Consider the following 18,349-nt stretch of genomic DNA (forward strand, 5'->3'; position numbering starts at 1 on the left):
GGATGGTAGAAGTGGTTATAGTCTAGCGAGGTCATTGTGACACACCTCATGAATGAAGACTGGTAGATGATACACCTGATCTAGTTTCAAATTGCATTAAACTTTGACAGAATATGATTGTTTATTTAATGATTCGTTTATTTAACAGGGACAGTGCATGGCTCTCAGCCGTACCAGAGTTAGCTACTACATTTAATCTGTAGTCCCTGGGCAGGAACAAATAACATACATCTAACACAAACAAACAAGCCTTTCAAACAGCAACAACAAAGTTTCACACTCTTAAAACACAATACAACACAGGACAATAGCAAGAGTAAAGTCACAGTATTAAGACACAACACAAAACAATGTTAAAGAATGTTTTTAAGACTATATTCTTTAGAGGGTAGTTAAAATGTCTCAGCATACACTGATCATTATGGGCTGTTCTTGGGGGACTGGCATGGAAATGAAGGTGAAGGCAAACTGGGTTCATTACAGGGAAAAGTCTACAGGAAGACTACCTGTAGACAGTGACTTTCACATGGGACAATGAATAGACATGCAATAGTGTGGTGGTTGTCTCCTGTTAAAACAGTTTAACATATGGATTAATTTTACTTTTTTTTTTTTTTTTTTACTTTTTACTTTTATGTTTTATTATCATAAGATTGTGTATCTTAATTCTGCCCCTTTTTCTTTTTTTCTTAATTGGTTGTTAGTTTGGTCTTGTAAAAAATGTAAAAACTCAATAAAAGTTTAATCATAAAAAAAACAATTAAAAAAAAAAAACAATGTTAAAATACAACACTATAGAGATTGCAAAATAGTGAGCTAATGTTTGAGTTTATGGTTGGTAGGTGCATGATTGAGTGGATTTAAGCCATGATTTTATTTTAGATTCAAAACCAACGAATGTGCTGATGTCTCTGATCTCATTTGGTACTGAGTTCCAGTAATTAGCCTGGGTATACCCATACTGCCTTGCACGCTCAAATTTCATTTCGAACCTCCATCCAGTCTGGCAACCAGAGAGGTTTCTTAGCCCTGTTTTAGGGATCCAATCACAGAACGGGGAGGGACGGCAAGACGATGACGGGTACTACTTGGCACTTGGAAGCTTGTAGTTTTCTTACGGATCCAACATGGCTGCTGCAGACGCAAAACTCTCTTTAGCTGTAGATGGCGTTTTAAATAGTTTAGAGCGAAAGTTGAAAGGCGAAAGGTCTCTCGGCGGCTCCGCTGTCCCCCGGCTCATAGCGAGATCACCGGCATTACGGTAGCGGGGCTATTAGCTCCAGTATAATCGGTACGCCTGAAACTCATCCAGTGAGAAACGTTCCGCGGTGCAAAAATAAGTGCGATTAAAATGCGTCATTCTTTTTAACACATTCATTTTTTGTAATTAATTAATCTTAATCAACGCGTGAAAGTCCCGCTCCTAATAAAAATACATACATGCAGTTTTACTGACGTTTAGCGTCAGGCAAGACTCTAAGAGCCAGGTGGCATCTCTTTTGGCCATCTCTGCTGTCAATTTGGCTGCCACTTCACATCTCCTTCCATGTGCCAGGATGACTGTGTCATCCGCGTACATTTGAGTTTCAACTTGTTGCAATGAGGAATCAGTTCAAATAAGTTTAAATACCAAATTTGAAAGTTCTTTGTTTTAATTTACTTTAAGGCAGTTTTTGCTTGGATTATTAATACATCATCATCATCAAGTTGAATATATTTTGTGAACTATTGTTTAGACAATGACCCATCACTTCTAGCCTGGGTATACCCAGACTGCCTTGCGCGCTCGAATTTGATTTCGAACCTCCAGGCAGTCTGGAAACGAGGCGATTATCTTAGCCCTGTTTTAGGGATCCAATCACAGAGCAGGGAGGGACGGTGAGACGATGACGCGTACTACTCGGCACTTGGAAGCTTTCCGGATCCAACATGGCTGCTGCAGACGCGAAACTCTCTTTAGCTGTAGATGGTGTTTTAAATAGTTTACAGCGAAAGTTGAAAGGCGAAAGGTCTCTCGGCAGCTCCGCTGTCCCCCGGCTGGTAGCGAGATCACCGGTAGCGTGGCTATTAGCGCCGCACGGGCGGTTTCTGCGGCTCGTTGCGCCGAGCCGGTGAGACCGCCGGTCACCGCCGGTGATCTCGCTCCGAATCGGGGGACAGCGGAGCCCCCAGAGACCCGCAGCAGCTTGTTTATTGCCCATAAAATCAGTGGATGTGTGTGGCTGAATGACATGAGGGGGAATAAAGCGTGAAAATAAATAATCTTGCAGAAAGCGAGAACTGGAGAAGCAAAGCAGCAGCAACACTCTCTCACAGACACACACACAACAAACATCCATCTCTGTTGCTCTACTACGTCATCTGGTATAACTGATCTGATTGGCTAAGAGCTACCTACAGACGCTTTGATAGACATTCTAAGCGTCCAATAAACGGCTCCGGAGGATCGTAAACCACACCTCCTCTACGGAGAAATGCATTGAAGGTGTCCAGACCTAATCTCCAATGAGATTTGGTCTGGTGTTAGCCAGGCTACATCACTTCAGAGTAATGAAATATACAACAACAGGTCTGACCAATCTGTAAATTATGCCGATAAGAGTTAGTGGGGAAATAAATTAGCAGGCTCTCCTACATCACTGAAGAACAAGCTTTTCCTACCAGTGGTCAAATGTGTTTGTGTTATTAAAAATAAAGACTTTCATCTTTAGGTATTTACTCAATAAGGTCCTTCTTGTGTGTATATATGAGGACATTATTTATTTTTTCACAATTCCGTTCCTTTTATAAATTCCTTTAATTTGCATTTTGCAGAAGAAAACAGTTTTTCCATTTATTTTTAATCTAATAGGAATAAGTCTGTCAAGTGCATTAAAAATCTGGGAGGTAAAAAATCTTTATCAAACTACGAATAAAGAAAGAACATATGTGATCTGCAGACTGAAACCTTAAACTAATAACCTAAAACTCCCCTTTTTAATCTGATTCACTGGGATAAAAAGTCTTCAGACATTCATTCTTTCTACGTGTTTGACAAATCTCTGTCAACACGACAAGACATGTGTCCTTCTTCCTGTTCGGTCACTATATTCCCCTCCGTGTCTCCGTCTTCACATCTCTGTCTGAAGACATTCTCCACCAGGCGAAGGTGAAAGGATCCGAGGCGAGCCAGGACCTCCTCCAGGGTGTCAGCAGGGACAAGGATACATAACCTGAGGAAGAAAAGACACTATGCAGTCACTTTAGAGACAGGATCAGGGACATAACAGACCATGTCAAACTTGATGGATCTCACCTCAGATGGTGGTTTCCAGCTGTTTCACCGTTCTGACATCCTGCTCCTACAAACACTCCTTCCTCCTCCAGTAACTTCTGACAGTACAGAACATCTGCCTCCACCTCCAGTTTCTAAAAATAAATGTTAATGTTTTTATTGTTCTGAGAGTGACGCCATAAAATATCAGATAAGTTAATTAACTTTACATACAGTGCCTTGCAAAAGTATTCATACCCCTTGGATGTTTCACCCTTTTGTTGCTTTTACACATGAAATCATGGTCAATATAATTTAATTTTGTCAGGTCACTCAGATTGTGAGGACAGCCATCTCTAGGCAGATTTAAACAAGTGCCATACTGCTTCCATTTCTTAATGATGGTTTAACTGAACTCTGTGGGATGTCCAGTGAGTTGAAATTTTTTGTAGCCATCTCCTGACTTATACTTTACAATGATCTTTTCTCTGAGTTGCTTGGAGTGTTTTTTTGTCTTCATGTTGCAATTGTTGCAGGAATAATGATGAACCAGAGACTGGACCTCCCAGACGCATGTTTTTTTTTATACTACGATCACTTGACACACGTCAACTGTACTGAGGTGATCTCCATTTCACTAACTGTGACTCTGCTGCATCAACTAGCTGGAACTTTGTTGAATTAGGCCAGTTACTTTAAAGGGTATGAATACTTATGCAATCATTTATTTTACCTTATATATTTTTAATTCATTTATACTATTTTGTAAAAATCTGTTTTCACTTTGATATTAAAGAGGGGGTTTTGCAAATTCTTTTTTTAAAGGCCAAATTATATCGACCATGATTTCATGTGTAAAAGCAACAAAAGGGTGAAAATTCCAAGGGGTATGAATACTTTTGCAAGGCACTGTACGTAACACAAATCAAATGGTTGTGATTGTTTGTCTGACCCACCCACTCAAACTACTCTTGCCACTACAGGGCGACGCTAACTTGATAAAACATCTGAGCATAGTCCTCATCTGCCTCCATGTTTAACTAGATTTAGTCACATGAGGTGTTTGTTATATTTCCCCACCTTTGCCTTGGCTATAAACTCTGATGGTAACTGCAGGCGAGGGTAGTGGTAGATTCCTCCCATCGCCGGCTCACAGCTTACGCCTGGTAGATCATTCAGGATCTCCTGAGCCCGCTGAGCATTCTGGGACATAGTGGACCGAGTGAGGAGGATCTCCTTCAGAAAAAAAAAACAGAAAAAAAGAGAAATAAAAAAAACAGATTTTATTCTTTCTGAAGAAAATGAGTGTTGATGTAGGACTTTCAATAAACTTGAAAATCCAAACGGGCTCTGCAGACATGTCACCTGTGTGTGTGTGACGTAGGAAGGGTCTCCAGGTTTTGGGGGGTTGACCATGAGATCCAGAGCCAGCTGTCCTGTGACTGGAGCACTGATATCAATACACAGCATCATTTCAACAAAATGGGTCACCTCCGGGTCCATGTTGACCAGCTCCATGTATCCACTCCTCAGACCACACCTGGGACACAGCAACCCGTTCTCATTCCCGAAGCGTAAAATACCGACTATTTGTCACGCCCCTGAACGTATCATACTGACGAAAAGGGTACCCTTCCACGTGTGTGGGGAACGCTCTGGGTTATGTATATTAACTATGCTAAAAAAAAAGACAACAATGTTTGTTTAATGAAGATATTTTAACTAAAACAGGAGAGCAGAGTCGGGGCCATTTACAGTGAAGCGCGATTCAATGAGATCGCACAGCACATCCGCGAGGATAGGACCACATCCGCTATGATCGCGGTAGATTACAAAATAAAACAGATTTCAAAATAAAACAAAGCGGATCGTCTTTTTCTGGCGAGATCTTCGCCACAAAGTGATTATGTACATTCACTGAGTGAATATTAAGAACATAAAAGATATATTTCTCGCTAGAAATGTAATCAAAATCCATTTTTATGCAGAAACAAAGTCAAAATATTTATTTTTTTTCACTAAAAATGAGAGAAATGTCCGCCAGTGGAATGCCGTAAAACAAACGAATAAAAGTTTATTTCTCAGAATCGAAGGAGAAAAAAATTATACGGAGAGCCACAACATGAAGCTATTTTATTGTTGAATTATCAGTGAGACTTTGATGTGTTTGTGTTGAGAAATGTTGACGATGTCATTAAAAGAAATCCTTAAAATAGGGAGAAAAATACTTCCGTGCACAGGGTCCTCGGTTCTCCATTCAGATTGTCGCTGGCAGCGTAATGGAGGGCCGTGGTCGGGATATTATTGGAGTGAATAGACGGCTGTAAGCCTCTGCTCTAAGCGTTTCTCAGCAGCGCGAGCGGGTTTATATTGGAGTCAATTGAGAACCCAGAGCGTTCCCCACACACGTGGAAGGGTACCCTTTTCGTCAGTATGATACGTTCAGGGGCGTGACAAATATTCGGTATTTTACGCTTCGGGAATGAGAACGGGTTGGACACAGATACAGAAGTTATGATTTATGTTTTTAAAAAATTCCCATATGGTTTACATTGATTCTTACTATTGTGTTTTTATGTAAACTGTCTTTGAGTACCTTTTAAAGTGCTATACAAATTAAATGTATTCTTCTTATTAAACTCACTCTCCCATGCAGGCGCTGGATGTAGAGTGGAAGGAGACCAGCTCCACGGTCTCCCAGTACTCTCTGCCCATCTCAAACAGGACTCTCTTATAGGAAATAAACCCTTTCTCCAGTCCGTACACACTGTCCTGGTACACCTGGAAGGTTCAACAACATATCAAAGAACTGTGTGTGTAAAAACACTGAAAATGACTAATATAATGAAATCTGAAGAGAGTTTTATCACCTCATCAACCAACAGCAGGAGTCTCTGAGCTGCTGCAAACTGAATCACTTGTTCTATTGACTTTCTGTCCTGCACATGACCTGAAACAAACAGCAGCACAAAGTGATGACAGCCATCAAGTTTAACCAGGGGGGCTTTATGTAGCACCTTTATCTTGTTCACCTGTATGTTGTTTACCTGTATGTTGTTCACCTGTACGTTGTTTATCTGTATGATGTTTACCTGTATCTTGTTCACCTGTATGTTGTTGACCTGTATGTTGTTGACCTGTATGTTGTTGACCTGCATTTTGTGTACCTGTATGTTGTTTACCTGTATGTTGTTCACCTGTATGTTTTGTACCTGTATGTTGTTCACCTGTATGTTTTGTACCTGTATGTTGTTTACCTGTGGGGTTTCCTGGGTTGCTAATGTAAATGGCTCTGGGATTACAGCGCCCCCTAGCAGCACTCAAAGCTCTGTGCAGCTCATCCAGATCTACAGCCCAGCCACGCTCCTCCACCAGCCGGTACGGCACCAGGGTCACCCCGGCCTCATCCAGCAGGGCCGGCAGGGTGTGTGGACAGGGCGCCGGAGTCAACACGCCCGTCTGAGTCTCCCCCTCCCCGCTGGCCAGCAGCTCCACAATCACCTCAACGATTAAAATACAAAGCTCACTGGACATTGGGTAAATACTTCATTCTTCATTTAGGAACTTCTGCCTTATTTTGGGGATTTCTGACCAATATTATTCTAAGTGATGATATTTTACACACAGGAATAATAACTAACATCTGGGAATTTAATACTGAAAAGAAAATCAAATGATCAAACTGTCTGTTGTAAACATCCTGGCTACTTACAGTTCATGCAGCATCCCAACTTTTTTTGGAATCTAGATTTTAAGATAAGAAAATTGCCAGAATTTTGATGAGTGCAATCAATTGGTTTGTATTTGGATCTCAGAAATTGAATAACAAAGATATGCACACCAGCACACTTTCAAATTATGTGCAACACAGACGCCAAAATCCAGCTCTGTGTGCATATGATACGCCGATCCTTCCCCATGTCTCCCTTTAGAGTTAGTGGTGCCCTCTAGTGGCCTTAGTAATTGTGAATGAGTATAAAGCATAGACGTGTCAGATGGGTCAAACAAACCCAGGAGTACGGCGTTGGTGTCCCTCAGGGAAGTGGTTTTGTAGTCTAAATTCAACAGAACTGCAGCCTTTAAAAAGACAACAACGAAAAACTGTGAACTGTGAACTGTAAGTTTATGTCCAATGACATGTCCATCTCCTGCAACCGGCAGGGTCACTGTTTTTGGAAAAGCGTATCATAAGCCTGCAAAACTGGATTTTGGCATATGCACTGCATGGAATTTGCAAGTGTAAAGTTATCTTATTTGTATGCAGATTGAAGAAATTGAGTTGTGCACACATGTACTGTAATATTTCATATGGAAAAGTGTATAAAGTGCATTAATACCATCAGGGCCCTTTGAGAACCAGAAGAAATAAAGATGTCTTTGGCGTACGAAGGCACTCCAGCATCCCGTCTCATGATAAACTCAGCGATGCTTTGCTTGACATGAGGCAAGCCAGAGGACTCTGTGTAGGAACCTGTGAATGGATCAATCATTGGATGTTAGAACTTGATGTTAAAATTCAGACAGATTGTTCACAAAATACTGACCCACACTTCCTCCACAGCAGACCTCCAGGAGCTCCTGAGCTCTCAGACGGACATCCAGAGGAAGAGTTTTGTCTTTCAGCAGCTGAGGGTGCAGACATACAGCCAAGACCTGAGAAAACAGAGTTAGAACCCATTTAGAACGATATAGACAAGAAGCTAGAGAGTATTTACAGAAGTGCGTTGAATTAGTTAAAGAAATTCTGCAAAAAAGAAAAAATAATGCAGAGAAAACAATTATAAAACACAAATGTATAATTACATAAATAACATGATGAGACTTATCAAGCCAAACGTGACCAAAAGAGTAATTTCAATTATTCATGACCCCCCAAAAGAACGAGCACCAACTAACCTGGCGAACAAATGAGATGGGTTTCACTCCTGCTGTTTTTGGATCACCTGAGCAGACATCAATCACCTCCTGAAAGGGTTTCTGCACCCCCTGAAGGAGAACATATTGATGAAGAAAGGGTCAGGACTCTGGATAGAAGACCAATAAAAAAACATGACTTTTACAAGGTTCTCAAATGATCATTTATAATAGGACATGTGCAAGCTCATGTAATCACATTGTTCTTCAATTGAATTGTTTAATTAGGGCCTCGGGGCAATCGTACCGAGCACTGGTCCCATACAGCAATAGCTGTAGGGACCAGTGTGCTATTACTTCTTTCTACAGAATACGAATTTTTTGCGAGAAAAACTGCCCAAAGTTTTGCAGTGAAATGAATGGGACGGCTGAAAAAAAATGAGCGAAAAAGAACAATAATTGGAGATTTTTAAACGTCTACTTCTCTGGCATAATTTCACCTAGAGACTCCATTTAAACTTCAAACAGTAGACACAAGTCTTGTGTATCGGTGTATTAATCCACGTTTCAATAGGTCATATAGTTTTTTTTATCAATCCCTGTTCAATGACCATGATCATTTTTGGAGAAATTCTGAGATTATAATGGGTGTGTATTGCACGGAATGTTCGTGTCACAGTGTGTGACATCATCGCCAGAGTGTCGAGGGAGAGAAAAAAACTGTCAAAAAATAAATTTGAACTGTTTTACTTTACTTTTACTTTTACTGTGATCCAGGCCGCAAATTCCACTCTACAGAAATAATTTATACATAGAAACGTAGGAAACTTTGTTTCCTACGTTTGCCACCAACACGCACCAACAGCCTCATTGGCTCCCATATTAAAAACGCAGGAAGATTTCGGAAAAAAGGGAGATGTAACAGTTTTTTTAGATTGCTCTAACAAAGCTATTTTTTCATTTTTCTGAAAAAACAAAACGCATATGCAGACGTTGAGGAAGAACTCAGGACGCTCAAAGTGAAGTCGGATCAATGATAGGTATTATGGTTTTGCCAAAAATGCTTTCTGCTTTCCAAAAATGCTTTCTGTTCGAGGTCTGTCTACCTCTGCTGTCACTCTTCCGGGACATTGGCAGGTGTCAGTTAATTCTGTTGATTGCTTTGATCTGATTGCCTTTGATCTTTGATGTGATTACAGTTACAGACACACACACACACACACACACACATGCGCGTAATCGCGCACACTCCTCACACATGCATACACATGCTTCAAACACACACGCACGCACACACACATACACAGGTAACTTTATGCGATTTTCGCTACACACACACACATATTTTGAGGTTAAAGGGCATAGTTTGAAATCTCTGAAGAATCTCATCATAGTGTACACACACCGGCAGTAGCCCCCATGGCCCTTTCAGAATTTCCCCAGAGGACATTTTCTAGTTTCTCTTTGTTGCCTTTTTGCAATTGTTATTAATGATAAACTAGAAGTTTATGGTAGTAGACGGGTATTTCATTTGTTAGGATCGTACCACAGGTGAATCTTGGGTTCATTTGTGGACTTTAACATTTGTGGACTAAATGCAACAGCTCTCTGAGTCAACTCACAAAATGGAAGGTCAGCGCCATTTTGTGTTCTCTGTAGTGTATGATTCACTACCCCTCTTGAGTGAAAAAGAATGGATGGACGACCAGGTGAAAGTTCCTTTTAGTCTTCTTTATTATAACTCATCAAAAATACAGGAACAGTGGAGGAGACTACTGTCCAATTTTAAGGCTGTTGAATGAAAGGTCCCACACCAAATGTAGCCCTGTCTCCTCTAAAAATTCCTATGTGTGAGGCGTTTTTAAACCTTCGGTTCTGACCCATGGGCGCGTCTTCCAGGGGCCCAAATACACTCACTAAATTTACTTTTTAACCTTATTTGGCTGACATCCAAAACCCTTCTTCCTTCTGATTTATGTTCACATTCCAATATCTCCACTGTCAAAACAGCTGTCCCCAGAGTATCCCCGAGAACTCCTGATGTCTCTATTTTCCAAAGGGTCAGGATGAGCCCCAAAGGGTCAGAGAGGCCCCTCTTTACTGGCGCCAATATCCTCTGCCCATGTCACGTACAGTATACTATTTATGGCAGAAAATATACTACATCTCTAAAGTACTTCCCTCCCAGAATGCTCGCCGTTTACGACCCACAGACCAACTCATTGGTCAAGGGACCTGTGACTTCACATGGGGTCCCCTGATAAAACAGGTCAGTGTCCCCCTGATCTCCCTCTTTCTCCACTGCCCCTGCTTGCTGAAGCAGCTCCATCCATCCGACCCTGGATACACCAGCCCTTACTCCTAACCGCCTGCAGAGCCCTGCTGAGGTGAGACCTTCTCCCTTCTAAGACTTCATTCAGAATATCCTTTCCATAAGGAATTCTGAAACAACTGCAACTCTGACCTCTGCACACCAAAGTTGCATTCTTGAACACAAAGTTCATTGCGACTGCCAGGGAAAGCTTTACCTCAACAACAAGGACAACCAGCAACTTAATTTGCAAGAAGGCAAATTATTGAAACTCAGCCTGAGATCAAACTTCCTTCTTTCCACGCCCGCCACTGAAAAAGGATTTCCCCCCTTTCCAAACTGGATTTGTGAGTAATGTGTATACTGACCCTTTGATTTGCTAACACACTGATTTACACGTAATATATTTTAAGTTAGCTGTAACAACATACGGTTTGTAACAGCTCACACTGCCACACGGCCACCAGGCCTAGTCACCTGGCTTCACAGCTGGAGTTTTTTACGAGTCATTGTGTGGGGAGCTTCACCCCCCCCACACACACGTTTCCTCTCTTTTGTAAGAGTAGTCTCTTTATACTTTATAGATGTGTACTTTATTTGCTTTACTTGTTTTTAGAATAAATATATTTTGATTACAAATGCTGTCTATTTAATGTTGTACATTCTGAACGATATGCTGGCCTCTGCTGTGTCAAGAATTCACGATTCCTTCAAACACTACTAAATATTAATATGGTAATTTGATTATAATTATATTCATAATTAATAATCAGTGTTCCTAATTGATAGTTTAGTAACTTTATGAGACTGATTTAGGTGAATCGGCTATATTTTTCTGTTTTACAGATGGTCCCACAACGAGCTATGACTTAGAGCAAATCAAGTCATATCATTTCTTATAATTAATAATTATTTATGATAAATATTAATAATTATTTTAGCCATCTAACCACACTTTTGAACTGTGAGATTCACATATGTGTTGCTCAGGTTCATCCCTACATATTTGGTATCCTTATGGGGGGGATAGCATTTATGATAGAGGCCTTTAATTAACATATTTGACGCCCTGTGCAAGGCCAACCAGATACCCCAACATTAATGTTGCCCCATTGCGAGGCATAGAACATTAATAGGTGTTTCAGATTGTTTGATGAAGTTGCTATGACACCTGAACTCTACATCTGAACTTAGATTACCTGAAGGACTGCAATGTAAACATTTCAAATTAATAATACAGCTATTTGTCCAGTATTTACAGACTAAGTGAAAGGTTGGATGAAGACAGATTACCAGCACTTACCTGTGTGATCTCTTGTGTGATGTGTGCAGCCAGACTCTGTAGTCCACTGTGTGAGGACACTCTGATCCTCCTCACTCTGGGATTCACATGTTGCAGGGAACTCATCGTCTTCGCTGGAACCTTTTTATTTGGATTTCCAAACTATTCCCTTAAAACTACCTACAGTAATCTGAGGATCTTGGAGAAATACACTCTTCTGCTAACAACCTTGCCCATAGAGGTGAATGGCTAACCAGTGTCCTGACCTTTCTGAGAGTTGTTGCCCTCAGCTCCCTTGATTGATGAGTAATCCTTTGTGCTCATCTACAGTACAAAAGTATCTTTAAGTTAGACTTTGTACCCTGTTGTATGTCCAGAACTATTGTAGTGTGGTAGGGTTAGGGTAAAAAAGGTTAAAGGGTTAAAAATGCAGATCCATGAAGGAGTGCTACCGAAGATAGAAAAAGTATATAAAGGGATCTTTAATTAACATGAGCACTGGCTGCTGATCATTAAAAAACCCTTATATCTCCATGTTACGGCTGCTGCCGTCATCTCATTTGCACTGCAGGTGCATGTGTGTTTATCTTTTATGCAGAGTGAGTGCTCCTGTCCCCATCCGAAGATTGCGTGGCTCCCGCGCCTCATTGGCTCTGCATCCCTGGCGTGGCAGCGAGTGATTGGCCATTATCGAAGGCGGGGACTACAAAAGCCGGTGACGCCAGAGGACGGGTTGAACTGCTGTCACTTACGCATTGGAGTGTAACACTCCAAACTTGTATAACAGATGAAAATTTAAAAATTAACCAGTGACTAAGGGAGGGCAGAGGAGGTCTAGGTTAGAAAGACTGGATTTGTGTTTTTTAAGTGAAGTGTTCCTTATGTAGAAGTTTACAGAGATTAACGCCTGGATTCCACTGGATGCGTAACGGCTGCAGATCTGTCGTCGGAGCCGTTACGCACCCATTATAATCAATGTGTGAGATTCCACCGACTGCAGATCCGCTGCGTAATGAGTCCGACAACGCAGGGCCATCCGACAGCCCTCGCAACACTTGCGCAGAGCTTCTATTTTTGTCGGACAACGGAGCACTACGCATAAATTCAGCACAGAGCAGATCGTTCGGGACAGGAAGTCTTGCACAGACACAAAATAAAACACCGGTATATTTTCAAAATAAAATACCTTGGGTTCGCTAACGAGGTCGGCCGGCTCGTTAACAAGCCGGCCGACCTCGTTAGCGCTCGTTAAGACGGAGTCGCTGGATTTGTCTCCAGTCATTAACGAGGAGATGTTGATTATCTTCCAGTTATATCAATTGATTAGGCGTGAATTCGCGAGATCTCGTGCGTCCTCGGGACTCTGCTGTCCGCAACAGCTCCGACACAGACGGATCCGGTGGGTGTTGACGGACTGCGTAGATACGCAGCCGTTGCGGACAGACCCCTGTCGGAGTCGTTACGCATCCACTGGAATCCAGGCGTTATTTGCTGGGTCAGGCCGGCTGTGTCCTTCCAAGGAAGGTTCAAAGGTCTTGTTACGTCCTCCAGCTCTTAAAGAAGCTAACATAAACCAGATGTAATGGATTTAACAGAGGTGTTTTTAATAAGAAATAAAAATAGCAGCAAGATAGATTTACAAACCAAGTACCCTCCAGGCGAAAGATTTAACAAAATAAAACTAGAAAATTACCTCTGGGGAAAATTACCTCTATTCATACTAGTGAATTAATACTAGTAATGTTATGATACTATATTATATACAAGGAGCACACGGGAGCACAGTGATCATCTTCCATGTTGTCTGCAAATACACACACAAAAAAACGAAATATCTGTAAGACTCAAGTCAAGTCAAGTCAAACTTTATTTTTAGAGCACATTTAAAACAACCGGGTTTGACCAAAGTGCTGTACAGATATCACAGTTGCAGGAAATACGGTAAAAACTAAGATACTAAAATACATAAACACAGTGCAACAATAGGATAAAATACATTAAAAATATAATAAAAAAAATAAAAAATGTAAATAAAATTTTGTTTTTGCAAGATGTCCACTTAAACTTGATTAAAAGCCAGGGAGAAAAAGTGTGTTTTTAAGGAGGATTTAAAAACTTCAAGAGATCCTGCAGATCGGATGTGCCAGGGCAGGTTATTCCAGAGCCTTGGGGCCGCTGCCACAAAGGCACGGTCCCCTTTGGTTTTGAGTCTGGTTTTAGGGGCGGCCAGTAGCAGCTGACTGGAGGATCTCAGTGTTCTGGCAGGGGAGTGGATTTTTAAGAGCTCGGTCAAATATTGTGGGGCTAGGCCATTAAGAGCTTTAAAAACAAACAATAACATTTTAAAATCTGTTCTAAAAGCAACCGGGAGCCAGTGTAGCGAAGCAAGGACGGGTGTAATGTGGTCACGTTTACGTGTGCCAGTAAGGAGACGGGCAGCTGCATTCTGAACCAGCTGCAGGCGGTGCAACAGTGAGTGGTCCAGGCCAACATACAATGAATTACAGTAATCCAGTCTGGTATTGATAAAAGCATGGATTACTGTCTCCAGATCTCTACGTGGCAGATACCCTTTTACTTTTGTTAAAATCCTTAAATGATAAAAACTGTTTTTTATAACCGAGCTAACCTGATGGTCGAGTTTCAGCCTGTCATCTAATGTCACCCCAAGATTTTTCACTGAAGAGCGAATGTTGGTCGTGAACGGGCAAAGAAAGCCAGCTGGAAAGTCTGCTGGACCACAACCGAACATTATGATTTCTGTCTTGCTTTCGTTTAGGTTAAGAAAGTTTGTTGTCATCCAGGATTTTACATCCTTTAGACAGTGAAGCAATGACTGTACGGGGTTGTTGGGTGTTAAAGGCAGATAAATCTGGACATCATCAGCATAACAATGAAAAGAAAGACTGTACTTTTTAAAATTTGACCCTAGTGGTAACATATACGAACAGAATTGGTCCTAGATTGGAGCCTTCAGGGACTCCAGAAGTGAGAGGGGCTGAGGATGAGGTGAATTCACCTAGCTGCACAGAAAAGCTACGATCAGTTAAATAGGACTGGAACCAAGAGAGAGCAGATCCTGTTATGCCCACACACTGCTCTAGTCGAGCTAAAAAGGATCCCATGGTCCACAGTGTCAAAAGCAGCTGTTAAATCAAGGAGCAGTAACATAGCAGGGTTTCCTGAGTCAACAGTCATCAGCAGATCATTATACACTCTCAGCAGTGCTGTCTCAGTACTATGTGAAGGTTTAAAGCCAGACTGAAACTTTTCGTATATATCATTGGCCACTAAGAATGATTGGATTTGAATAAAAACCACTTTCTCTAAAATTTTGGATAAAAATGGCAGTTTGGAAATAGGCCTGAAGTTGGACAGCACAGAGGGATCCAGATTTTTCTTTTTGATCAGAGGCTGCACAAGAGCATGTTTGAGGGCAGCTGGAACGCAACCAGTGCTGAGACAGGAATTCACAAATAGAAGTAAGACAGAGCCCACCGTAGTGAGTACCTCTTTAAAAAGACGAGAGGGGATGCTGTCTAAGAGACAGTTTGTGGGTCGGAGATGCTGAACCACACTGGCCAGTGAGGGGAGGGACACAGGTTCAAAGTGATCAAAAACAGCATTTAGAGGAGGAACAGTGAGATCAGAGCTGGGGCCTACAGAAGAGAAGGCAGGTGGCCTAAGAGCAGAGATTTTAGCAATAAAAAATTTGAGAAAACTCTCACAAAGGGTGAGCGATAGTACAACTGGAGAGTTAACACAAGGATTTACAAGAGACTTAAAAATGTTAAAAAGGACTTGGGGCTTGTGCCTATTACAAGGGACAATATTGGAGAAATATTTCATTTTAGCAGCTTTAACAGCACTCTGGTAAAGGGACAGGCTTTCACGAAGAGCTTCTTTAGAGACATGGAGCTTATCTTTTTTCCACTTTCTCTCAGTGCGCCGGCATGAGCGCCTGAGAGTTCGTGTGGAGTCGTTAAACCACGGTTCAGAAAGAGCTTTTGTGCGCTTTGTTCTAAAAGGTGCAACAGAGTCAAGGATATCCGTACATGCAGAATTAAAATTGCTTAAAAGAGCTTCAGTGTTAAAAGCATTATAATAATCCAGAGTGCTTAGTATAACACCAGAAGTAACAGCATCATTATACATGGATGAAAACTGTGATGCAGTTCGAGTGTTAATTGTGCGCAAACGGTGCGTAGGAACACAGGTTTTTTCCCTCGAACAAGGGATTGAAACAGTAAAAAGCACAGGCAGATGGTCAGAGATACACGCCGATTCACAAATTTCATTAATGCACACAGATAGATCATATGACAAAACTAAATCTAAGATGTGCCCTTTATCATGAGTCGGGTTTTTAACACATTGAACAAGATTAAAAGACTCAATGAGGTTTAAGAAATCAGTGACCAGAGGTCTTGATCCACAGCAGACATGAATCAAGTCAAATTGAAGTCTTCAAGATACAATACAGATACTGTACTCATGGGTAAATGTCTCTTACTTGTCATCTGTTGGGTTGCTGTCTTTAGCTGTGGTCCTCTGGAGGTCCTCTTCCTGGATCTGAGGTCATCCTCCCTAAAATATTTAAGATATTGTTCAGTAACACTAAGCATTTATTCACAGACACACAGACACACATACTGGTTTTCATAAATCATGGGGATGCCAGTTTTAATCATCACTTGTGGGTACCACCCTTTCTAGAGGTTGTAGAGAGCTGAAAAAAATTGAGTAAACTTAACTCAGTTAGCCTATACACGCCTTCAAACCTCTGAAATGATGAAGTGATGTTTTAATCAGACTTTATGGGGACACCCGGAAAAACCAGTAAACATGCTTTCAGGGTACATCATTTACATTAATTAGCATATTTCACACAAATTATTTAGTGACAAATGGGGACCTATTTTTACATAAACCAATGAAAATTAGATACTTTTCTAAGAAGCCAATTCTATAATTAGGGCATTTGCAAAAATAGTAAATAACATTAAGCAAAAATAATATTGAGTAGACACACACACACACACACACCTATTTTGACCATTGACATTCCTGTCAATGGTCAATCAACCACAATAAAGGGGTAAATGTTTCTTACATGTTGTGTGTTGGGTTGCTGTCTTTAGCTGTGGTCGTCTGAAAAAGTTGAAATCATGGAAAAAAGGTCAAAATGAGAAAAAAAAGTCGAAGTCACGAGAAATTATTTAAAATGAGAAAAAAAGGTCAAAATCATGAGAAAAAAAGTCAAAATAATGAGAAAAAAGTTGAAATCACAAGAAATTGTCAAAAGAAAAAGAAAAAAGTTGAAGTCACATGAAAAAACTAAAAATTACAAAAAAAAAGTTGAAATCATGAAAAAAAGGTCAAAATTACAAAAAAAGAGTCCTTCCTGGAGCTGTGGTCATCCTCACTAGATTAACAAAGCACAAGTTACAGTTTAATCAAATCTTGCTTGAGCATTTGATCACACTACAGTCAGTAAAACACTCTGCAAAGTGTTGCTCACTCATCATCTGTTGGGATATTTTATCCACTTTGGAGTCCTCTAGAAATCTGCTGTGGTCCTCTTGCTGTCTTCTGCCGAGATCGTTTATCACTCAGGACTATAAAAGGCAAAGACACTAATAAGTTACATGTTTCAAAGCATCATGTAAAACATTTGCATTTACATTTACATTTTACATTTAGTCATTTAGCAGACGCTTTTATCGACTTACAGGAAGAAAAAGGCAAACAATCAAGGTATAGTGCAATAAGGCGTTAGTGCAGCAATAAGTGCTAGAGAGGATTGGTTGTGGTTCCACCAACGGGGAACAAGAATTGCAAAGAGTTTGGATTGTCTTGAACAAACAGGTGGCAGAGCCAGGTGCCGTTCATTGGAAGAGCACAATGGTCGTGAGGTAGCATATGTCTGAATCAGGGCGTTCAAGTAGGAGGGTGCAGTACCGGAGACAACTTTGTTGACCAGCATTACACATTTGAATTTGATTTGTGGGCTGCAACAGGTAGCCAGTGGAGCTGGATGAGCAGCGGGGTGACATGTGACCTTTTTGGCTGGTTGTAGATCATCAGGCCCATCAGGCGGGTGTTACAGTAGTCAAGTTTTGAGATGACAACAAAAAAGGGGAATGCAAGCCACACTTGTATATGTCTGTTTGTTTAACCACTCGTCATGATATCGTGTCAGGTATATTCTTAAAGGGGTTTTTGACAATTTTTATCCATTTTCAATATTTTTTAAAAGGGCCTAATTCAGCACCAAATGGTTGTAACAAATGGTATTAACCCAAAACGTGCTGTGACAGCTTATGGGACATAGTTGAGCTGGAAACATTAATGATCTGAACCCTTTTACATCGTAATATGTTTAACTAATTGATTAATTTAGTTGTTTTTATGAGATATTAATGAAAACTCAGATGAATCTTCCGGGGGTGGGGCTTAAGTGTGTTAGATTTGAATAATTATAAAAAGGCAGATAGCCAATGTGTTTTTCTCCACTGTAGCTTTTACAGACAGACCTGAGACATCGTGTTCCCATGTTCAGGCTCTGTAGCTCATAGATTTCTTACGCACCTGTAAGAACAACACACACACATTGTGTATCACAACCTTTGAACGAGACTTGGACAAC

The 18,349-nt window shown here is 40.9% G+C and overlaps 1 protein-coding gene across 2 annotated transcripts; it reads right to left on the reverse strand.

Moving 5' to 3' along the window:
* Positions 1-1,865: 1,865 nt before the first annotated feature.
* On the reverse strand, positions 1,866-17,534 carry LOC131973951 (alanine aminotransferase 1-like). 2 transcript variants are annotated; one of them, XM_059336091.1, is made up of 13 exons: positions 17,222-17,534; positions 16,814-17,125; positions 16,214-16,287; positions 8,150-8,239; positions 7,820-7,906; positions 7,591-7,724; positions 6,511-6,754; positions 6,124-6,203; positions 5,898-6,034; positions 4,619-4,793; positions 4,334-4,489; positions 3,296-3,408; positions 1,866-3,212 (listed from the first exon to the last, which is right to left on the reverse strand). In XM_059336091.1, the coding sequence occupies exons 5-13, from the start codon at positions 7,893-7,895 to the stop codon at positions 3,023-3,025; spliced, it is 1,305 nt and encodes a 434-aa protein (XP_059192074.1). In that variant the 5' UTR covers positions 7,896-7,906; positions 8,150-8,239; positions 16,214-16,287; positions 16,814-17,125; positions 17,222-17,534; the 3' UTR covers positions 1,866-3,022. The 2 variants fall into 2 exon arrangements, with proteins under 2 accessions (XP_059192074.1, XP_059192073.1); XM_059336090.1 differs by lacking the exons at positions 16,214-16,287; positions 16,814-17,125; positions 17,222-17,534 and adding an exon at positions 11,722-12,161 and having other exon boundaries at positions 7,798-7,906.
* Positions 17,535-18,349: the final 815 nt, after the last annotated feature.

This window comes from Centropristis striata, chromosome 6, assembly GCF_030273125.1.
Source record: "Centropristis striata isolate RG_2023a ecotype Rhode Island chromosome 6, C.striata_1.0, whole genome shotgun sequence".
Taxonomy (NCBI): Eukaryota; Metazoa; Chordata; class Actinopteri; order Perciformes; family Serranidae; genus Centropristis; species Centropristis striata.